The 24,499-nt window shown below is 35.9% G+C and overlaps 2 protein-coding genes across 2 annotated transcripts; both read right to left on the bottom strand.

Annotated features, from left to right (window-relative positions):
- Positions 1 to 5,592: 5,592 nt before the first annotated feature.
- Positions 5,593 to 8,862, bottom strand: LOC122135780. Its single transcript, XM_042716005.1, has 7 exons — positions 8,421 to 8,862; positions 7,945 to 8,062; positions 7,560 to 7,652; positions 6,751 to 6,810; positions 6,557 to 6,655; positions 5,946 to 6,178; positions 5,593 to 5,598 (listed from the first exon to the last, which is right to left on the bottom strand). The coding sequence occupies exons 1-7, from the start codon at positions 8,520 to 8,522 to the stop codon at positions 5,593 to 5,595; spliced, it is 711 nt and encodes a 236-aa protein (XP_042571939.1). The 5' UTR covers positions 8,523 to 8,862.
- Positions 8,863 to 18,923: 10,061 nt separating this feature from the next.
- Positions 18,924 to 22,764, bottom strand: zgc:66472 (uncharacterized protein LOC327494 homolog). The gene is given in 13 exon segments (XM_042716004.1): positions 18,924 to 19,367; positions 19,369 to 19,396; positions 20,048 to 20,091; positions 20,201 to 20,215; positions 20,218 to 20,270; positions 20,406 to 20,805; positions 20,807 to 20,923; positions 20,926 to 20,960; positions 20,963 to 21,077; positions 21,079 to 21,281; positions 21,284 to 21,388; positions 22,161 to 22,222; positions 22,526 to 22,764. Coding segments are annotated over 13 exon segments (1,476 nt in total). The 3' UTR covers positions 18,924 to 19,307.
- Between the last annotated feature and the right edge of the window lie 1,735 nt (positions 22,765 to 24,499).

Raw genomic sequence — 24,499 nt, 5'->3', positions numbered from 1 at the left:
GGAACCTCAACACTGGATTGACAAGGAGCACTCACTGTGTATGTGGCTGTAAAACAACACATAGAAGAATAGAAACAAGTTAGGTCCTATCACACCCATTCTAATATTAGTTGCAGCTTAAGGGGAGGTTGTTTTTGTACCGCAGCTTGTTGTTGCAGAGGTATCACATGCTGGTTGATTCTGTGGTTCCACCAATGTAATCACAAACCCCTGTTTGATCGGGAACAGTCCAAACCAAACACACAGCCCAAATTCCATGTCGATCAGACTAATAATATCTTAATCACAAACATTGTGAAAGAAACTGAATAATATCCCCTTAGATGAACAAAGGGTAAGCCAACTGAGTCCGATTTGAGGGGACTGAAGGGAACTGGTGGTGGCTGGCTGAAGTCACATATGAACAAGACAGAAGAGTTAGTATTTGTCTGTGTACACTAGCTTTTATGGGATATTCAAATATTTAAAGGAATATTCACCCAAAAATACATTTCTTACTCTCATTAGGGGGGGGGGGGGGGGGCCAACCCAGATTACTATAATGCATTTGTCACTTCATCAGAACGGTTTATATAATCTTATCATTACATCATTTTGCTACCAATGGATCCTCTGCAAGTGAACTGGGTGTCGCCGATTGAAAGTAAAACAGCTGATAAAAACATAGCAATTATCCACAAGTTAATCAACATTACTCCCGTCCATGAATTAAGTATTGTTAGTGGAAGAAGTGTGTGTTTGTAAACAAACCAATCCAGTATTCAATGTTTCAATGTCAAAACGAGCAAGGGTAGTGAGACCAAAAGACGGGAATGGTATTTTCACTGGGGCATGTATTATGGATCTATTTTGGCCAGAAGGGAGGTTTTAAATGCCGTAACAGATTGTTTGCTTATGACACAGCTTTCACGTTAGCAAGGCAGTAAGTGAGGTACTAGAGTCGTGTTGGATGACTTGAGATTATTGTGGATTTTTTATCACTTGTTGGACTGCTCATTTCTGACGGCACCCATTCACGACAGAGGATCCATTGGTGAAGAGGGAAAGGAGGAGAGAGAAAGTAATTGTAAAGCTACATTTCTCCAATCAGGTTGGATAAAGAAACAAACTCATTCACATCTTTGAGGGTCGGAGTAACTTGCAGCAAAATTTTCATTTTTGGGAGAACTGTTCTTTTTAATTGGTAAAGGTGCAGTCCTACCTGCGCTAACGGAGGCTGTCCAATAACAGCAGTACCACCAAAAGCACAGTGGATCAGACCACCCACCAGACAGGTTAGGTCCATTACACCAGTGAACGCAGACCACCATCAGACCGTGATAAGAATCGCAGCTTCTAAAAATAAGTACAGCTTAAGTGGCAATGTTAACAAACCTAATAGATCTGATGATATGAACTTGACCTTAGCTGCGGTGATCTAGCCGAGAAGGAAGATCACATTGATCAAAACATGTATATGACGATAAATCATGAGTGACCAAACGAACATACAGTTTCCGGATTAAATCAGTGTACTCACATCAGCATTACAGTCAGACCAGAAAGATGATAACGTACGGTCATATGCCCCCTGAAAACTAGCACCTTTAAATTACTTTAAAAAGCTGAATTTTATACTAATGAACCAATTTTTACAATTTTAAGAGAATTTTTTACTCCTATGTCTCAATAGCAAAATGTTTCTGGCACTCCACCGTTTTTCTCTCCCAGTTGTGATTTGCTCTACTTGCGTGCAGTATAGTATCCACAGCTTTTTATTGAGCTGAATGCATCTGCTAAGCCAAGCGGGGTTCAACACTAAACACGTGTGTTTTATTCACAGGGTTTATTTGAAGCATGAGTTATGGTACTGTTTTGTTTTCCGATATTTTTAGTGTACCACAGATATCTTTTGGGCAGAATGTGGTCATTTGAGTTTTTAAGTTTTTTGGTGACTAAACACACAGGAAGTACACAAACATAATCACATGGCATCCTCGTGTACTCTGTAGACGGCCAGGACAGCAAAACAGAGTTGTGGTTTGAGCATAGTTTGCTCCCTGACCTATATGTAAAACATGGTTTGATCCTAGCTGAATGTCTAGGGTCCTAGATCATTGCATGGTCATGGTGTCAACAAACATCACTCCATAGGCCCATGATCCACAAAACTTTAACTGAAAACTCTGTGGAAAATGTTAAAGAAAATGTTAAAATATATGAATATGGACAGAGAATAGTTTTTAACTTGGAATGTTTTAGCTTTCGAAGATTTTGAAATAGATGGTTTCTGACAGTTTGTGCAGAAATTCTATGGTTATGCAAACCGATTGTTTGCAGCAGCTGTCTGGGTGACTGGTCTCAGACAATCTTGGAGGTGAAGATGCTGGATATGGAGGGTCCTGGGCTGGTGTGGTTACACGTGGTCTGTGGTTCTGAGGCCGATTGGATGTACTGCCAATTATCTAAAACGACTTTGGAGACGGGTTATGGTAGAGAAATGAAAATTCAATTCAGGGGCAACAGCTCTGGTAGACATTCCTGCAGTCAGCATGCCAATTGCACGCTCCCTCAAAACTTGCGGCATCTGTGGCATTGTGCTGTGTGATGAAACTGTAAGCATCATAATATACTTTTATTGTGGCCAGCCTAAGGCACACCTGTGCAATAATCATGCTGTCTAATCAGCATCTTGATATGCCACACCTGTGTCTGATTCTCTCGGCAAAGGAGAAGTGCTCACTAACACAGATTTAGACAGATTTGTGAACAATATTTGAGAGAAATAGGCCTTTTGTGGACATAGAAAAAGTCTTAGATCTTTGAGTTCAGCTCATGAAAAATGGTGGGGGCAAAAAAACAAAAGGGTTGCGTTTATAATTTTGTTCAGTGCAATAATGGCTAATATGAAGACATGGTTTGGAATTTTTGAGGGCAAGTAAAAGTGATATGTAGGCAGTAGGCAGGTGGCTTACGCTCTTCTGTACCCAGCCACGCCACAAGAATGCGTTATTTACATGTATTTACACTTTGGTTTGAAAGCAAACAGTGCACGTCTCAAGCCTCCCTGTTTTTCATCCAAAATATCTTAAATTGAGTTCCGAAGACAAACGAAGCTTTTACAGGTTTGGAACGACATGGGGGTAAGTGATTTAATGACAAAATTTTTCATTTTTTTCATTCAAGTAAACCTTTAAGCCCCTATATAGTTCTTTAAAGGTTCTGTAATTCTCACTCTCTTTTGGTGTCATAGCTTAGTCAGTGAAAGGGTTAAAAAAAATTACATTCAATTTAAATACAGTATATTTCCTTAAGATAAAGTGGTTCTCAATCTTTTTTTCCCGGAAGGCCCCCCATAAGGAAATATTCCAGGGCCTCCGCACAAGACTTTTTGACTTCAGAAAAGAGGTGTGTGGAGTGGAGAGTGGTTTTTAGAGTGCGCCACTAAATTCTCACAATGGGCATCAAATTAATATTGTTTTAATAAATGTTTTAATAAACAAGAACTCTATAATTTAGAGGGAGCTTGTCATCTGACATTACTGATTATTTTAAACCTGAATGATTATTTGTTATAAGCAGACATATATAAAAATAAGATCATAAACACAGACAAACACACTAATGCCAAGGCCTTTTGGAGAGAAGCTAACAACTCACAAATATCACACGTGATGCGTTGCGTTAAATCAAAATCACTGTAACTGCCATAGAAAACTGAAACTCATGCTTATGACTGCACATGCACATTGGCTGGTCTAGCTTGAAAAAATTACCTTTTTAACGTTATTTGAGCATAAGGAACAACATTCATGGTGAAGTTCATTTTAAATTTCGCTGCTGATTTGAAATATCTAATTTACACACCCAGTACAGCAGGCAATTTTTGAGATTTCAGGATTCCCCCATTCATTTAGATAGGACCTGGTCTTGGATGCCAATAGCTGCCCGGAGGCATTGCAAATATGGCAGTCAACTTTCCTTGAAAGGGACTTAAAAGGGATCAATTTGAGCAGTGATCCAAAATCAGCAGTGGTGATTTATTTAATCACCAAACAGTGAAAAGTTTGCTTCAAGAATAAACAAAGTGCTGTAGATGGATTTGAAGTTTGGCATTTCTTAAATGTTTATGTTTCTGATGGCTGCCATATCAATTTTCTATTTCTAGTGCTGTCAATCAAAAAAAAAAAAAAAAAAAAAAAACTATTTAATCGCACATTTTTCTGAAATAATCACGATTAATCCCCATCTAACATTTAGTTTTTAAATATACTTTTATATTGCAATAATTTCACATTCAATATTCAAATTAATGTACAAACAACATAAAGACAGTATATTTTTTAATATTTGTTTAATTTTTTATGACTGAAGGCCAGAATCAATTATACCAATACTGATTTCACTATAAAATAGTTCAAATTTTAACATTTATTAGACTTTAAAAAATAACTTCTAATTTAAGTGAACTTATAACAACATCTTCACATAAACCCATTATAATATAAATGTCATATTTACCTGTGCCCTTCAGCAGAAATATACAGAAATTGAAGTTATCAAACACTAAATTCTAAATTAAATATAGATGAATCCTTAAAGCTATAAAAGTTATTTTTTTTTTCCTCTTTTTTTCTCTCTTTGTGTTTTAATTAATAATCAGTAGCTTATTAGGTTGTTTTGGCTGCTAGCCTATTTCTTTAAGAGCTGCTGCTGAACTTGCAAGCCTGGCGTGAAGTAAAGTGGAGCATGTGTCTAAAACGTCTCTCGTTCTCAGTCGTTCTGCGACTGAATAAATGTACTTCTTGTCAAGAGAAAAAGTGACAAGCAGCCATTGTGAGCTGGGTGGCCAACCCTAGCCCCGCCCTTACGTTAATTGCAAATATTTTTATCCCGTTAAACTAAAAAAAATAATTCGCCTGCTTAACGCTCTAATTTTGTCACCACTAGCTATTTCTTATCAATAGCTTTAAATATGCAACTTCGCTGGCTAAAGAAAGCATAATGAAAGTGACCATTTGGACATAAACTGAGGCCACGTCTAGCAACCCAGTCTCACGGCAGTTCGTCATTGAGGACACAAAATTTAATCTAGTTGAAATCGTCTTTATGGACACGAATTTTCCTTTTTTTTTTCGTGTCGATACAGAACGACCTTCAATCTAATGTATTTCAATGGGACGGTTTTTTTTGGGGTTTCAACCCAGTCTCACGGGCAGTTCGTCATTGAGGTACACGAAATTTAATCTATTGAATCGTCTTTATGAACACGAATTTCCCTTTTTTTTTCGTGTCATACAGAACGACTTCAATCTAATGTATTTCAATGGGACGGTTTTTTTTTTCGCGCGGCTGCACCTCGTTTTTCTTTCGAGAACACAGTATTGTTTTTTTTTCTCAATTGTTATTCATTTTGCAAAACTTTAAGGGCTACACTACCCAACATTAATCAGGAGATTTAAGTGTAATTGTAATTGAAGTGGGGGTTACGGTTATTATTGTAACAACTATTTTGTCAACTTGCATTTTTTACTGCTTTCTGTATGGTGTCGACAAAATCTAGACACCACACTGTCTTCAGCCACAAAGAGCCCCTCAAAAAAGCCAGGATCATCAGAGCTGAGGAAGAAAGAAAAATAGAAAATCCATTCATGAAATATATGAAGTAAGAAAATAAATCAATAAAAAGACTGGAAGAAAGATCACCTTCCGTTTCGGCGAAAGCGATATAGCTTTCTATTTCCATCTGCTGAAACAGCCAACATTTCTGGTGTGCAGGCTGGGCAGGTGAAAGGAGCGCTACAGCAGAGCTGGCCTTCTCAAATGATGCATATGAAAGCTCTAAAAAGCTGCGCTGCAGTGCTTTTGATAGGTCCAGACTGGAAAATATATAGAATGAAATATTATTTGTGATATTGTCTTATGGATTTTTTTTTTAATAAAATGGTAATATCATTTACACTTACTCTTCCTCCACACTTAGTGCGATGCTCCAGCAGCTTTGCGAAGGCTTGTCTGGAGAATCCTGGAGCTATGATCTTGAGTTCCTGAAGGGAGCTCAAGAGGTCCAGTGTATAAAGTGTGGAATTGGTGACGGAGGCTGGCCAATATCCACTTCTTAGGAGGTCTTTAAAGTCAGGGGTCCATTGCTGCTGGCATGTTTGACATTCATACAGTGGCTGATGCAAGTCAAAACGCCCTTGGAACAAAAAATTGATAAAAAATATAATACACATTTCCCACATACTTAATTTTACAACACTTAGTTAAATCTGCACATTGTGAATGGTTGAGAGACATTGCGCAAGTTCCTATAATCCCACATTATATTATAATATTTTATAATATATAAATATTTTCTAATTCACTAAATTCCACACTGCTGTGTTGATTGGACATCATGCTGGAAAGATGGTAATATTTTTTTTCTTTGTGAAGGACAAAAATAAAAAAAAAATCTGTCTTTGTTTCAGTTAATAACAATATCAATTCTGCAATTGTAAGCACAATGCCACAGCACACTAGTGTGAAAAACATCAAATCTACAATAAAAATTGTAATATATATATATTTGTACCATTGATGGTAATTAAAATCACTGGTTTGCCTGGTAACACAGTGAAGTTTGTGCCTCCACAGGAGCAGTCTGGCATCTTCACAGTTGGCAAAATGCAAGCTGGCAAAAAGAAGGAAAACCAATAATTTAGATTATCTGTAACTGTCTGCAGTCACACATTGAACAGCAAAATTAAAGCTTTCGTGAGAACGTACCTTGCTCATGGGTGCAATATCCATCTTCCCCTTTGATGATGCATGTGGTTGGAGGAATGGCTTCAAAAAAACCCACGAATCACGCATTCCCTGTTGTGGAGTGGCTGTTTTTTGTGATTCAATACATCACAGTCCCAACAGAACCACTCCTCAGGAAGACACTCTCTGCACCTAGGGAGAAAAGAAAACAATATTATAATATAATACATTATTTCAGGTGAATAACTCATATAAACAAAAAAAAAATCCACTAAATCTACTTCACTATTACTAAGTATAATTACATTGTATACATTGGTGGTTTGCTGGGTAGCATTGTCACCTCACAGCAAGAAGGTCCTGAGAGAGATTTACTTTTCTCATTAATGTGTTTTTCATCTGGGTATCTGAGTCTTCTCCCATCCCAAAAGACATGTCACCTACCCTGGGTAATTGAAGTTTGGTATTAATGAAAACCAACCTAATAACAGCAGGCTTGTTGCAAAGGCCACACAGGGGATGACCAATAGCCTCTTTTGAAATAAGGCATTTTAGGTGGTGTGGTCTTGCTTCTTTCCAGCGCTCTGAGGCTTCCTGCTGCCGAAAAGACCATGATGATGCAGAGCTACTTTGAGGCTAAGCAGCAGAAGGACATGACGCCAAAATATCAGAGATCCTCTCCATATTTTTTTCTGTAAAGAAAATAAAAAAATAAAGCGGTAAGGGATAATTTACTGTAGATAAGAAACAATTAAAAGTCAACTGATCAGTATTAGAATTAACTTTTTTTTTATAAACTGTACATGCATAAATTCATCACTGTGAATTACCAAATTCCTCTTGAGGATTTAGTTTTGTTGAGGTTGCAGTAAAAGGAACCTCAACACTGGATGACAGGGAGCACTCAAACGTGGGATATGTGGCTGTAAAACAACACATAGAAGAATAATAAGAACAAGTTAGGCTATCACACTCCATTCTTGTTCTTCTTTTCAACCTATATACTGAACAATTTATGAAATCAGACATATGTTTGTTAAGTGCTTGGTAGTGTCTTCTACAATAGTGTCACTGAAAGGTTTATCTACCTTTTAATGTCTCTTTAGATATTTGAATTTTTTTAAACTCTCAATAAACAATTACATTGTTCTAATTTGAGTTGGTCCAACATTGTCATAGTAAATTCCTACAAATGTCAAATAATTCAGATATAACCTGTAGCGGAGGCATGGCGTCGTCCTCCTCGCCTTCCCCTCGGCTTACCACATCCTACAGAGTCCCTTTTAGAGGTGTGTGGAGGGTCTCGTACACGTTTTCTCTCATCAGCTGCTCTCTGTGTATTGGAGTGAATATTTCTTGTAAGACTGATGTTTTTAAAAGGACTGTAACCAAAAGGCAGGTAACTAGTGAAAGGAAAACACAACATAGTGTGTTAGTAAAGTGTTGAACAGCTTAAATGAGCCTTGGAATAGATTCTCCAAGTCTCTGTGACTCAGGGGGATGGAACTGCATATACTATTATTATTATTATATTCCCTTATTAACACGTCACAGAGCATGGTAGGATGCATCATGCAATATACCTGTACTAAATCTTCTGCACTCATCATTCTTACACATTCCTCATCACGTTTTACTTTAATTTGTTATGTTCAAGTATAAAAATGATTGAGGTGTACAAAAACTCTAACCTTGGCTTCAGCTAAAATGTGTTCATGTTTCAGCTCCAGAGCCATGCGTCTCCCCTCTTTGTAGTGGGGATCCTTTGAATCAAGTTTATGCTTGGTGGCCATTGCAATGCAGTCAGATACAGACAGACAGACAGACAGACAGACAGACTGACAAAGGTGGGTAAGACAGGTAGACAAAGACAGACAGGTAGAAAATAAAGATCAATAGATGTGAGATAGATAAAGATTGAAGAGATGGACAGAAATATAGATATTGAGAACAGAGAGGATGTAAGATATAGAAAATAAAGAGATAGAGGTTGGCTCTTAAAAGTGCCGTTGGGTTTTAAAAATCAGGTGTAGCTATAGGACAGGTGATGAGTTTGACAGGATCTGCAGGGAGAACAACAGACAATGTTAATTATGTAGTATTATGTTGATATAATCATTTAAAAAGTGTACCCTAATAGTGAGTGATTCTCATTTTATTATAAATACTTAAGATAAATGGATACATATTCACGTTGTTCCTATTTCCTTTGCGACTGTGAAAAGGCGCGTAATTTTTTTTTAAGCCCCTAACATGTGTCTGGGGTTCGTCATCCCAGATTTAAAGGCAGCGTTATGTGCTGTATAACGTTAGATCAAGTTATAAGTTATAATATTGTTATTACTGACACATTACAGTGACGTTGTGTGTGAACCACGATGATCGAAATAAAATGACATAATCTAGATAACTGGAATTGTTAGCTTATGTTAAAGTTGGCTAGCCATTTAGCAAGCCTAATTTCACAGGTTTCTTTTCTGATAATGAGGAAACCATGGACAGGCTTTAATTCGTTGCCCTAACGTGTAAACAATGTGAATCTATAATGGCAAAGAAAGACAACAATTTGTATAGCATTTAAGCAAAACTTAATCGTTAAGTCATATGAATCTAGGAGCCTCATAACTTAACTTACCTGGAAAGTGGTTTGAGCGCAATGAGAAATCACCAAAGAAATCACCCAATTGCAAAGCGGGCTGGCTCCGTCTCCATAGCAACGGAAGCTGATGATCATGGCTAATGCTGGAAACAAATAAAACTGATGGCCATAACATAATATTGTTGAATTATCAAGCACAATTTTGCGTTTGTGTTGAAAAAAAGATGAGGATATCATTAAAAGAGAATCGGCGGCGCGTCCGCAGTTTTATCTGTCGTCTTCACCATAGTAACGGTCGATAAGGCTCGTGGGAAATGTAGTTAGGCTACTCTAAGATTTGACACATTAAACCGATGGAAACCCGGTATTTCTATAAAGAAACCAGCGATAGCCGTAACTCAACTCTGCAGTCGCATTCAGGAAGAATATATTTACTATATTTTGACTGTTAGGAGCACTGACGATGGTTTACAATGTTGAGTAGTTAGCCTACAGATTCTAAAGCAATAAAACAAGGATTCAAATCTCCTTAATAAATGTAGATTAATGTAGCCCTTAAAGTTTGCAAAATGAATATCAAATGAGAAAAACAAAACAATACTGTACTCTCAAAAAAAAACGAGGTGCATCAAATAGATTAGACTGAAAGACGTCCCCATGGACACGAATAAATATATTTATTTTGAGTAGCCTATAGAATATAAAGCAATACAAAAAGGCTTAAAATCTCCTGATTAAATGTTGGGTAGTGTAGCCCTTAAAGTTTGCAAAATGAATAACAATTGAGAAAAAAAACAATACTGTGTTCTCGAAAGAAAAACGAGGTGCAGCCGCGAGGAAAAAAAAAAAACGTCCCATTGAAATACATTAGATTGAAGGTCGTTCTGTATGACACGAAAAAAAAGGGAAATTCGTGTCCATAAAGACGATTCAATAGATTAAATTTCGCGTCCTCAATGACGAACTGCCGTGAAACTGGGTTGGACCCCAAAAAAAAACGTCCCATTGAAATACATTAGATTGAAGGTCGTTCTGTATGACACGAAAAAAAAAAAAAAGGGAAATTCGTGACCTTGAGAAACTCCAGAGAGTACAAAGTACATCAACAACAAAAGCACAAAAAACAGAAAAAAAACATGTCTACACGTACACGGGTATTTTTAAAAACTGAGTTTTTCCTTCTTTCGTTTAAAAAAAAAAAAAAACTCCTTCTACATGAAAACGCAAACGCATACTAAAGGTGTTTGCACACTGAGTCCGAAATTTTCGCATGCATTTTTCCATTTTTCGCATTCGTCATCCTTTCCTATTAAAATGCATGCTATGGATGCGAAAACGCAGAAATACGAAACCTGATCCGAATTTTTTATGACGGACGAAAGTTTCGGAGGCAGTGTGTAAAAGAGACTGACACAACATGAGGTCATATTTATTTTTAAACGTGTGAAAACTTCGGACAAAAATTTCGGACTCAGTGTGCAATGACCTTAAGTCTGAATATATACAAGCAATGCTGAATATACAGAAGTAAATCAGAATATATAATTGTAAGCCTGAATATATAAATTTAAATCTGAATATATAGTTGTAAATCTAAATATTTGTTCACAATTGTTATTGCTGTACATCGTAGCCTGTAACATTGTAACTAGAATATTTTATTTTAATATAACAGCTAGAATAAGCAAATTTGATCACACTTCAGAATAGGGAACATTTATTAGTTGTTAAATATGACTTTTCCCTCAATAAACTCCTAATTTGCTTTTTAAAAGTTAGTAAGGTAGTTGTTAAATGTAGGTATTAGGTGGGATTAGGGATGTAGAATAAGGTCATATAAAATAAGGATTTCTAATAATTACTACTAATAAATTGCTAATATTCTAGTTATATGCTAAGCAGCTAGTTAAGACACTGTAAAATAAAAGTAAATAGTAAAGCAAATTTATACAGTATCAGTTTAACTCAGAAGTAGTGAAATAAAATCAAATCAAATCTGAAAATCAAGCCCTATTATTTTTTCATACAAATGTAGAGTGATTGTTACAAACTGTACAAAACTGTGTCATAGGTTGTTGTTTCATGTTTATATACAACAAAATAGTAAGAATCTATTTCCTAGATTAGAAAGTTGTAATCTAGATTTCACTCATTTCCATGTAGATTAACTCTCATTTCGCTTGTCAGGACTCTAGCTGTTGTGCATACTATTGAAACAATCAATAACTCCAGTTTCCTTCTGTGTGTGTGACATGGCTTTACAACTATATATTCAGATTCACATCTGTATATTCACAATTTACATTTATATATTCAGATATATCAATATATACTTAGATTTACTTCTTTATATTCACAATTTACATTTATATATTCAGACTTACAACTATATATTCAGATTTACATTTATAGATTCAGGCTTATAACTAAATATTCAGATGTACTTCTATATATTCAGATTTACATATATATACAGAATTATAACTATGTATTCAGATTTATATAGTCAGGCTTATAACTATATATTCAGATGCACATTAATTTATTCAGAATTATAACAATATATTCAGATTTACTTCTACATATTCAGATTTACATTTATATATTCAGGCTTATAACAATATATTCAGATTTACATTTATATATTCAGATTTTTATATAATTATTTCCTGTTTGTTGTTTTGGACTCATAATGTAACAAATGTGGTTCCCCCGATCATCACCAGAAGCTGCCTTCACCTGAATACTGACTTTCCCCCCTGAACTCCATTTCCCATCATGCCATACTTGACTCTGATTAGGAGCACACCTGATGCTCATTCATGGGACTATTTAAGCAGCCATTTCACACACTCTCATCGTGAGATGCTTCCAAAAAAGGAAGGAGAGTAGGAGTGGCAGTAAATGTGCCAAAGTTAATGGTGAAGAAAAAAAAGCTAGAATTAGTGACCAGTTGTCAATATATACAGGTGAGTTGATGGCTATTCTGCTAGGAGTACAAATAATTAAGGAAAGGAAAATAAAAAATGCAGTCATATGTTCAGATTCATATTCAGCAATAGTTAGTATCTATAATCAAAAAATCTGAATCAAGGCCAGATTTGATCATGGAAATTCTTCAAAATCTCTTTGAGTTGAAACAAATTAAATAGAAGTACAGTTTATGTGGGTCCCAGCTCATGTGGGAATTAAAGGCAATGAGGAAGCAGATAAATTAGCTAAACAAGTAGTAGATGAAGATAGGGTAGAAATTGAGTTAACACATAGTTTAAAAGAAATCAAATCAGTAATAAAGGAGGAAATGATTAAAAAGTGGCAACAATATTGGGCTAATGAGAGTAAAGGTAGACATTTATATGCAATACAAAAGAAAGTGGGAAAAGGTAGGAAAAGAGGGAGAAATAGAAGGGAGGAAAGTATAATTACAAGACTAAGGGTGGGACATACCGTTTTGAATAAAACATTACATTTAATATCTAAGCATCCAACGGGTTTGTGTGAGAAATGTGGACAAAGTGAAACTGTAGAACATGTTTTTATTAATTGTAATGGTTATAATGAAGAAAGAGAAGTGCTAAGAGAAGAATTATGGAAGAATGAAGGGAAAGAGTTAACATTAAAGAATATATTAGACTTAGATATAGGAAATAGTATGGTTAATGTGGTGTTTCAGTTTTTGAATAATACTGGTTTAATGAAGAGAATGTAGGATTAATATGTATATAGGCTTATAGAGAGAGGTAGAAGATGCGGATGAAAGTATAGTGTGAGACAGTGTAAGTAAATCTGGAGGTAAATAAGTTTGCGGATGGGAAGTGGGAGTTAAAGGGAAGTGGGGTGGAAGCTGGAGGAGCTGAACACGCAGCGCCAGTGGGTTTTTAATTTTATTTTATTTTTTGGGGGGGGGGGGGTTTGCTTAGAAATGTTAAGAGATAGGAATGTTTCTGATCCAAGCTACCGGATGATGGCAATAATGCACTGTTAAGTGCGGTAGCAAATAAAACGAAGGACCTCTCGTACAGCGTCTCATCGTGAAGTCTTGTTTTGCTCTGGCTGACATTTGTAAGCATTTCTACCGCATTCATTGGATTACTGTGTTTGACCTTGGACTGTTTCTACCGTTTTGGATTGCTTGCTGCCTGCCTTTTTGACCCTCTGCTCTGTTTTTGGACTATTGTTTCTCTGCTAGCCGCCTGCCCCGTTCCGTTGTCTGCCTTGAGTTTTTGCCTCTGATAACCCTGTTTGCTGTTACCGATCTGTTCCTGTACAAACTGTCCTCTTATCATTAAAAGTTGCAAATGGACCCCCACTCTGCTGAACCATCATTACACATAATATGCATAACTGTTTTTCCATATGTATGTTTGTAAATTTCTGTTGGTGAGTTTGAATAATACATTGTAAAATTATTAGAATATTACTATTATTTACTGTGATGGTTTTAACTGTTACTTTAATAAATTACCATGGCAATGTCATTCAAGATATCCAAAATCTGTTGCTTGACTCGAGAACGAGTCAATGTTTCGTTCGTTATCTGGCTCGGCTCGGTGTTCATCTTCAGTTCTCTCTTCACAGCAGTTCAGTCAGTGTACTGTTTGAGTAAATGAATTACTCCGGGATATAGGTTTATTTGAACTCAGAGGGAGTGTCAGCCATGTTACAAAAGTTAACAGCTTAAGTCATTTGTGGATTAATGCTTATTGTTGACGCGAACCGTTTCAAACGATTCAGTTCGATTTGGTGAACTTGTTCAAGAAGATCCGGTTACATCGAGTGATTCGTTCGCGAACCGGATATCACTAAACTGCAGTGTTGTGAACGCGCTCATAACAGACGCGGGAGAGAAGTCCATGCTGAATAAAGTCGTAGTTTTTGATATTTTTGGACCAAAATGTATTTTCGATGCTTCAAAAAATTCTAACGGACCCTCTGATGTCACATGGACCACTTTGAAGATGTTTTTATTACCTTTCTGGACGTGGACAGTATACCGTACATACATTCTCAATGGAGGGACAGAAAGCTCTCGGACTAAATCTAAAATATCTTATACTGTGTTCCGAAGATGAACGGAGGTCTCACGGGTTTGGAACGACATGAGGGTGAGTCATTAATGACATAATTTTCATTTTTGGGTGAACTAAAAGTAGTAGTGTAATATACAGCCTGTCATTCCCTCTGATGATCACAAAACAAACACAAGGTGATCCGGACTGAGATGTTGAGCTTTTATACAGATTGTTAACGAATGTGAAGGCTAAGATGGCGTCGATTGCATTTGTATGAAAATGAGTTTGCGGTGTGTTTGGAGACACATGCAAGTATCAGATGAGCACTACAATCTACCAAATTTCCATTGGAATTAGGAAAACTGACTTCTGTATGCCGTGACCATTCAGAGTCAAATACTGAATGGAATTAGTTAGGAGCATCGAGGTGAAGACAGTAAATTATCTCAACTTAGATGGTTTAGTTTGTAAATAACTATTATAATCAATATTCCTTTAAACGTTTTATTTCTTTGAATTGTGAAATTGACTGTGACTGTTGAAATTATATACAATAGGTCATGCAGAATGAAAGCATTCACCTGAAAGTAGCTGTTAGGATCAATGATGAATATGACTGACTAGTGTTAGATACTGTAACCTATGTGAAATTGCAAAGTAGCAAATAAACATGGGATTTACAGGTATTTCACTTAATGCATCTACACTGAAAAAAAAAAGTTAACCTAAAAATGTGCTTCATAAGGTAACATCAAAATTAAACTTATTTTATTAAAGTTAGAAAACTTTAAACATCACTAAATTAATACATGATAGTGAATAAATTAAATTTGAGTGTTAGATCAAACACAAATAGCTCCCTAAGGTAACAAGAGCATATATCTTAGTAGTGTAGAATAGATTTTACTATAGATTTTTTTTTTTTTTTTTTTTTTTTTTTTACGCATTTTGGTAATTTGCAACCACCCCTCCTTTGAGGCAGTGCTCCAGCCTGGCCCGCATTTAGCATATGCTGCATCAGCCGCAGACAAATTCAGAGACATGCCCTTTTAAAAACAGTAACATTATCAAAGCAATTAAAGGAATTATTGTCGAGATCCCGTCCTTTCTTTAACTGCTTTTCCACTGTCTGTGAATGGTTCTAAGAACAGTAAGGAATGGGTACAGTTAGACTTCCATATGAGCCGAACCATGTTGGTAGAATGAGTGTAGTGATGGATGGCCACTCAGGATGGGTCACTTGTTTGTTGTCTGATTCTGGCTGCTAGTTTCTCTCAGCAGCTGGCCAAGCACACTATTTGAGTGAAGTAAAAGGGAAATATCTGATCATCCTCCATAACATGGTCGCTATCCATCTCGTACCGCATGTAAACACTTGCATTACAAAGGCAATGACTGACACATTTGTATTAGGAGCTCTATTGTCAGGCCCACAGTGGAAAATTAAACCGGCTGGGCCAGATCGGCATGGAATGAAATGGTTAAGTAACAAGAATGGTCCAAGCCCGACGGTAAAAAAAAAAAAAAAGTGCATACTGACTTGAATGAAAAATTCAGACAAAATATGAAGAGTTCATTTGAAAGTTGAAAGTATATTTTTTTTATATACATGTTAAAAAATTAGTCGTTTTTGGCAAAAGCAGATAAACAAAAGAGTTTAACAAAAACACACGCTTAATCTTTGTAATCTCCTCAGATGGCATTGTAGAAGCCTGACAAACGTTGTTGTTGTGATCATAAACTGTATGGATGGGATTACATGCAACACACAGAGCTTTTCCCTCAGTATTGTAATGTGCATGCTTTTGCGAGTTATCATGAAAAAGTTTTAGCTTTATTTTACGCACCGAAGAAGATATCACAGGTTCATCAAGTTCGTGGAAATTATCCATGGCTTCTGTGGTAAAATGTGAACTCGCGATGCCTTGAAAATGGACAATACCGGGTTTTATTATTATTATTATTTTTTTGACAAAACGTGTTTAGGGTTCAGATAGCGCTATATGTGGACAATAATGCGTGGCAAATGGCGTTTTTAAACGGTTTTGTTAATGAACTCTTCATATCTTCTTTTGTGTTTCACAGAAAAAAAGTCAGAGGTTTGAAATGACACGGGGTGAATAAATGATAGAATTTTCAATATTGGATGGAGTGGACTGTTGGATGCTTGCATTGTCCTCATTTGTACGTCGCTTTGAATAAAAGCGTCTGCTAAATGCCCCCCAACATTATGAAGCTGCATACTACTCGCTAAATGACTAAATGTAGGCTAATGTAAATGTAACATGCAATCCCCTTTCTAACAGTAGGGGGTAAAAATAGAGGTTTGTGACAGATGTCCACTGTCTCCCTCTACGGACTGACACTGGTCACATCTTTCCAAGAGTTATTGCAAAAAGAAGGTTAATTTTGGACATGCAATTCCCTATTCAGCCACTTGGGGTAAAATGAAAAGATGTGAAAAAATGTCCACTCTCTCCCTCTATTGATTGATACTGGTTTCATGTCTCTATCTTCCTGCTGAAGAAAGTTGCAATTTGGCAGTTTATGCTGTAGAAATGATAGGAATGCTCTTGGCATTGCAGTGGTTTGAGGAACACAAACCTGAGAATGTTTTAATTTGTTCTGACTCAGTTTCAGTCTTAAAGAGTTTGAAATCTTTTAAATCATGTCACCAAGATATTCTTTTTAGTATCCTACAAGTACATTCAAGAATTGTTTAAAAAGATACATCAATCAGTTTTATATGGGTCCCAGCACACATAGGAATAAGGGGAAATGAAGAAGTGGATAAATTAGCAAAGCAAGCTCTACAGAGAGAAACGATAGAGATACAATCCATTAAGTAAATCAGAGATTAAGGTTTTAATATGGGGTAAAGTGATTAAAGAATGTCAAGTTAAGTGGAACAATGGGGAAAAGGGTAGATTCCTTTATAGTTTATCGAACAACATTGTGATTAGCCAGTCAGGTTTGAAGAACCAGTTTATAAATTTTTATTAAGTTTAGGCTTACAATCAGTGTTTGGGGCTTGTACATCAGTGTCATTCATCTATCATTTCCTCAGATTTTAGGGGTTACTCATGGTTAAGGTTAAGGGATATGGTCAAGACAAAATTTTGGATTAAAATGTTGTTCCAGGGTCAACAAAATATGTCGACCTAGGAACACATCTAACAGCAAAATCAGGACCTGCGTCATGCAACTTATATATAAAAAATTAATATATATATATATATATATATATATATATATATATATATATATATATATAATGAAGCTACAGGCTTTCTCCAGCTTGTAATTCTCTCCTTAATTAATTAATTTCCTGGTCATACTTGCTACAATTTATAAAAAACATATTTAACGGTTTCCTTTGTTGTGTGGGCACTACAAGTTTTATTTTCTTTTTTTTTAACTGCATGAAAAGATTATGCTGTTTTTGTTTGTTTTTCCTTTTTTCCAAATAAATTAAATGAGTATCTTAGCTGGGAATTCAGCTTTGAAGGGGAAAGGATGTTTGTTTTGTTCTTCAGCAACCAGCTCCTGCCTTTTTGCCCATTTTCGATTATCCGGGTGACGTCACGGACACTACGTCCATGTTTTTATACAGTCTATGTGTTTTACTCTCCGTCTTACAGTTGCACAGGCCACACCTGACTGGCTGTCTAAAGCACCGCAGCTTTCATCACCCCAACAAGAAACAATAGGAGACGCCCAACACTGGTAAAAAGATACACTGAAGGACAGATTAGGACTTTTGAGCCAATCATGTTGCTCAGTGCACATCACCCCATAATACATGGTACTGAACAGAGATGTCTGGTTACTCTCAAAACTGCCCGTCCCTGGTACACAGTTTCCCCTTAAATGCTGTTTTTCAGCCTAAAGCAGTTACATGCAGAAGTTACATAAAAGAACTCAATGTCCCTATGGACTATACCTTGATCACTGTATGTTTAAACAGATACATTCAACAGTGTAATATGTTCTTAAATGAGATTAATACAATCAATGCAAAATTAACAAAATTAAAGAATTCCATAACAACAAATGTCTCCACACAAGTCCAGCAAATAATAGTGATCGTCAGAAATGTTATGCACACTTTTGTGTGTCAAGCTGAACACCACCAAGTAAAATTTTCAACTCAAAATGTTTACACGTTATGCAGCGATCATAACGACAATACTAGCAAATATTTTCATGCTGTTGAAAAGGTATGCCATGATAAGATCTGAAAACTGTTTATTTCACTTTGTGGGGTTTTCCAATACATTAACCACTTTTTTTTTTTAACCAGCCTACATTCAACTGTGAGACGGCATACTTAATATCAGCTGTAAACACTAACATAAACTCCCAAAACATGCCATGATCATTACTATATTCTTTGGTATACTAACATAAAAGTTAAAAACAGGAAGAGGCAATGAACAATAATGGTGATTAAGTAATAAACTGTGTAAGTCATTAACCCACAAATAATTTAGCCAATTAATAGCATTAATTAAATTGCGGAGTAAAAAAAAACAACAAAACAAAATCCAACAATTTTCCCCAAAACCTGTAACTGAAATCTCCAAAAAAACAAATGAAAATAAAAAAATTAAAAGATTGCATAAAGGTAAATAGGAGGCATCCATTGAAATACTAAATATCTAAAGTAACACATTAATAATAATTATTTGCTGATCACAATAAGACAAGCTATAACTAAGATTTCCATCTCTGATGCTTAAAATTATGTATTAAAATGCAACATCACCTATTTAACAAGAATGCATCTATCTACGGTAGCTGTAAGGAACCGGTTAAAAACCAACCAAAGTATATTACAGGAAAAATGGAATGGTTAGAAAAAAAAAAATCGTTTTAAATTAACTGCATTGCAAAGCATACATTCTTATTGTGTAAACAGAGAATGTCTTAAAAGCATAGTCAACATAATATCATTTTTGTCTTTTCTACGTTTTCTTCGGCTCTTCGTTCTTGTCATCCAAATAGCCTGGAAAGCTTTCTGCTGGGTTCCCACGTGTTCTGAAACTTTGCACCACTAAAAAAAAAAAAAACAATTGTAAACAGGAAATTAAACATCAGGGAATTATTTTTTTTTATTATTATTTATTAAAGCATGGCTTAAACCCTGTCTGGTATTTAAAAAATAATGAATTGAGTTTAGTTTTGGGAGCTTCCACAGTTGCAATGTGTCTAAATTAAAGGGGTCACTATAATAGAATAGTAAATGTGCAATAATCTTTTAAAACCTCCTCTCCCAGTCTTTAAAAAACAATAAATAAATAAATACTGATAATAATTATGTAAGTAACATGCTCATCTCAATGATTAAGAAACGCTGATGTAATTGCGGTAAGTGCAAATACTGGCACTTGTATCGAGAGGATCTCTCCTCACTTAAAAATACTTATACCAAATGTTTTAACTGGTTAATTTTTTGTATTTATTGTGAAAATGAATGCACAAAATAAACTAAGTGGGGAAAAATGAACTGCAGCTCTCATTTAAACAGAGAGAGCTGATACTGATATTCAGAAACATCACTATTTTACTGTATATACAACTCACTATATAAAACTACATCCAAATGTGACATTTATAACAGGTTTATTTTAAGATGGTTTTAATTTCACTTCAATGAAACAAGCTGAATGGTGCTGGCAGTTCTCTTTGATGGTCGAAGACTTACCACAATGTGCAAGGCATCCACTTGACCCGAACTTCATTTCTTCCCTTTGAAAATTAAATGAATATAAGAGTAAAGCATAATGTTGTTGTTTTTTCTCAAAATGATTTGAAGGCTAATGGGTTGATGCATAAATGACACACTCTTCATTCCTACCTTATTGTTTCTTCTCATCTCAGAATATTTTCAACAGGAAACACGCCATTGTATGCATCATGAGAACAGTCTAGAGGAAAAACATCGCTCAGAACTTTTCAAATATAACAAGATGATCTGCACAACAATAGCACTACTCAAATGCTGAATCCAGTCACTTATTGTATGTTGTGCAATGAACATTTTTCCATTTTTGTAATATTACCTGACATCTTCCGCTTTCTTGGAGGAGAACGGAGTCCTGACTCATCACTTGAACTGGCATGTTTTCCGTCATCGGTTACTTTTTCAGTTTCATTCACAGCGGGTGCCTCTGATCCATTTGCATCCTCACTAATCTGAATTTGGCATGAGGCGGTGGACATGACAGCATAGACCTTCCTGACACTTGACTGTCCAACACTGGACTCCGAAAGGGTTCCTGGCCTTGAGTCCAGGCTTTCTGCTACTGCACTTTGGGATGATAGTTGTGTCTCGCTGGTCTCAGGTACGTTCACTGCACTGTGTTTGCTTGCAGATCCAGGACTTGTATCTGCTGTAGCCATATTATGCAGTTCGCTCAAAATATCCTGTTTTGAAGAGTTATTATTCAAGAGAGAACTTTTTGGAGGACAAAGCAGCCTCCAGCTGGGAGTCTGAGATTCTTTGGAGACGAACCTCGAACCTTTTAGCCTTAATATCCTTGGGAACAATAAAGTTTGTGTGGATCCGTTTTATGCATGGTTAAAAGCACACTGAGTGGCAAACCTTTGCTCACACGACTGCAGCTGAACTGAGGTTGAACTTCCTGACTGTGTGCGGTGATCCCCTGAAGAGTAGTGAACAGCTGCCCACACCTGTTGCAATTCTTAGGCATTGGGCAATTGTGACTCTTGAAACTGGAGGTCCGTTTTAAACCTCCTCTCACATTTACGACAGATATACACACTAGGGACCTGGTGCAGGGCTCTGGAGGGGCTAGACTGGAGGTCGCATTCATCCGATGAACAACACAGACAGTGCCTCTGCATGCTGAGCTGCTGTCGGTCTCGAAGACCACGAGCAACACTTACATCATTAGCGTACTTTGGCGTTTTGATTAATTCCTTTTTTTCATCACCTCTGATTTTGGGGTTTTTGTTAATATGTCCACACTTGTAGATGGTCCATTTTCAATGATTTTAGATGTGGTCTGTGATATGGTCTTTGCTTGATGATTTCCGCCCTCTCACTCGTGGCGCATTGGTGGGACAAACTATTTTCTGTTTTATCACATGTTGTGTGCATTTCGTCTCTTGGCATTTGGTCTTATGGCTGTTTTTAGCAATAACACAGATTTTCTGAACCTTTCGGCCTAATGACATCAACACACACACACAAAAAAAATGCAAATTAGTACTGTTTAAACTCAGTGAAACTCAGCACAACAACAGTTGATGAAAAAAATGTTAGTATTTTTATATATTATTATAGTATATTTTTTTTATATTTATATTATATTTTATAGTTTTTCTTTTTTAAAGTTTCAACCATTTTATGTGCTTTTGCCATTTTTATTAGTTTAGATTGGTTTTATACATTCATACTTAACTTTAATTTATTTGTTTTAGTAATTTTAGTACTTCAACATTTCATTTTCATTTAGTTTTAAGATTTTCTACTTATATTCATATTTTTTCAGCTTTATTTCTATTAACAAAAAAATATTTTAAATAATTTTACCCCAGATTATGTGAGGGATGTCACTGCAAATGTTTTGAAAAAACCATTAAATTAAAATGTCACTTTAATTCTGTCTCATCTTAGCGATTCATATGGTCAGTGAGAAAAAAACTCTAGTAACTTAGAAATAACTTCACAGTTTATAATATTTCCAGTTTTTTATATAATCTTTATTTTTATTTTGTAGTGGGATTTCCCTGAGATTTATGTCTATTGCTATTATTTATTATCATGAAAAATTATCCAAAAATAGTAGTACCTGGTGTGCCTGACTGTGTCACCTCTGGTTTCTGAGACATTCTCTGCTCTTTTTTTAAGCCCCTGTAATACACAAAACATGGTGAAAATGATTAATTAAAGAGCACAAATGATTCTACAGAAGATAATACATTTTCAATCACTGCTATTCATTTTAAAATTATTTAACAAAATGTTGTACTTCTGCATTTCTGTGGTAAACAGCACAAAAATAACAACATTGATTCTATGCAGATTTGCACTGCACTGAAAACAAGTGAAAGCAATGAGCACAGAACACGTGCCTGTTCCACTCACCACCGCCTCTGGTGTGATAGTGTCAGAGTTCTGTACATCAGGCTGAGAATTCACATGTGACACTTCCACCTCTTCATCTTCTCTTTGAATTCGCTCCTCTGGGCCCTAATGATGGCTTCTGTCTTTTGCTGCTCACATTCCTCCAACTGCTGCTTCAACAAGTCGATCTCCCTCCAGCTCTGGGTGATCTCCATTCTGGTCTCCAGCAGCACTTTGCTGAATATTTTGACTATCTCTGAGGTCGTTGTCACCATGAGCCCTTGAATTAGGACCCTGAACTTAGCCGATAAGGCATCCTCCACTTCCATTGTGGGTCGCTGGTGATGGATTTCTTACACAGAAAGGGCAGACTTACTTCCAGCGGGCAAAGCCTTCTTATTCAGTCAAGCTGAAAATTACCCGTCCAATTTCAGGTTACCTTTCAAAAGAGGAGACGTATTGTTCATGACCCGTTATAAATAAGTTATGCTTCTTAGTCACTGAAACTCAACTCACGTTAGTTGATATATTTTGAGATTGTTTTGAGACGGTTTCTGTGAACTGCTGAGTTTAGTGTTATTTTATATCATCTGGCTGCCTACTTTAAGACATTCTTTGAAGCATCAAATAAATCATCCACATTCATGTTTTGCACAATATGCCATTTCGTACAAAAGTAAAAATGTGTATGAATTCAGAGTTTTAATAGAGTACTACTATAAAATGGTAGCTATTATTCCAAATATGCATCATTAGCAACGTAATTTTTAGGAAAACCTAACATTAAGTGAAAAATTATATTTAATAAATAACATTAAATACAGTTTTTAAAAACCTAGCAAAAGTCTATTTGAAGAGTTCAGATGCAAAAAAAGCCTCTAAGTGCCATTTGAAATTTTCTTCTTAGATGAGCATTTTTATCAGGCTCCTATGTGTAGGTTTAGTATTTTTTACTTTAATGGCAATGATTAGGTTCTTTTTTTTTTTTTTTTTACATTAAAGAGAAATAACAGAACATAACATAGGAGCCTGAGAAAAATACTAATTTTAGAAGAAAATTTCAGACGGCACTTAGTGGCTTTTTGCATCTGAACACTTCGTGTATTATGTTTAGGTGCTTCTGATTCTTTCAAAACATATGAACATTTAAAAATACAGACAAACCCAGCATTTATGTCAGTGAACAAATGACTTCAGGATAGTTACTGATCATCTATTTGTCACCACGAACAAGCAGAAAATCTTAAGATGTTTACAAAATACATGCATTTTTGTGGACACTTTAAAAATTTGCAGCAAACATTTTTTTTATTTATTATTATTTATTTATTTATTTTTTACTTAACGTTACCTGGTTTAATTACGGTTGATAGTTATTAACAATACCAACACACTGAATCAAAACTGGGAGTGAAAGAAAGATTTTTACGGCAAGCTGACTGTGCAGGTTTTAAAAGGACATGACACGTGATGCCCCTGAAAGAAAAAAAAAAAACGTGGATGGAGGGCATTTCTCTCGTTTAAAGGGACACTGTCTGCTAAAGCAAACAGCCTAAGCACGAAAACTGATTTCTCCCCCCCCAAAAATGCATAAAAAAAAAAATATTTGTTCTGATCTAATATGCCACGCTTTCTGTAAACTAACCAAGATAAAATGGTCACGTTGTTTTCATAGATAACCTGCACTGTTACGTTACTAGAAAAGCTACAAACTTCTCACCTCAATAATCAATAATCTGAAGCGGGAATCATTTACTGACGGCGCCTTTAAAAATCCTGGAAAACGAGAACCACTAGTAGAACACATAGCCTATACACTCAAAGGTAAACAAATATTTCATAAAAGAGAAGCTTACCTTCGATGAAATATAAATTTTGCCCGTTTGAGACGAGCTCTGAATCCCTCAGTCGCTGTGGGAATGTGAAGCGTCACCGCATAACGGGCCGACGGGAAACAAATATCACCGGGACCGTGTCCCACAACATTGCGGACAAACTGCATTTTAACTGTAGTATTGTTGGCATGTGTCTTAACAAACCTTCTTGTTCATGTGTACAAACATA

This window comes from Cyprinus carpio, chromosome B1 (assembly GCF_018340385.1).
Source record: "Cyprinus carpio isolate SPL01 chromosome B1, ASM1834038v1, whole genome shotgun sequence".
In the NCBI taxonomy this organism is placed as follows: domain Eukaryota; kingdom Metazoa; phylum Chordata; class Actinopteri; order Cypriniformes; family Cyprinidae; genus Cyprinus; species Cyprinus carpio.
Note: the sequence above shows the minus strand (reverse complement) of the source record. Positions and strands in the feature narration are given on the sequence as shown.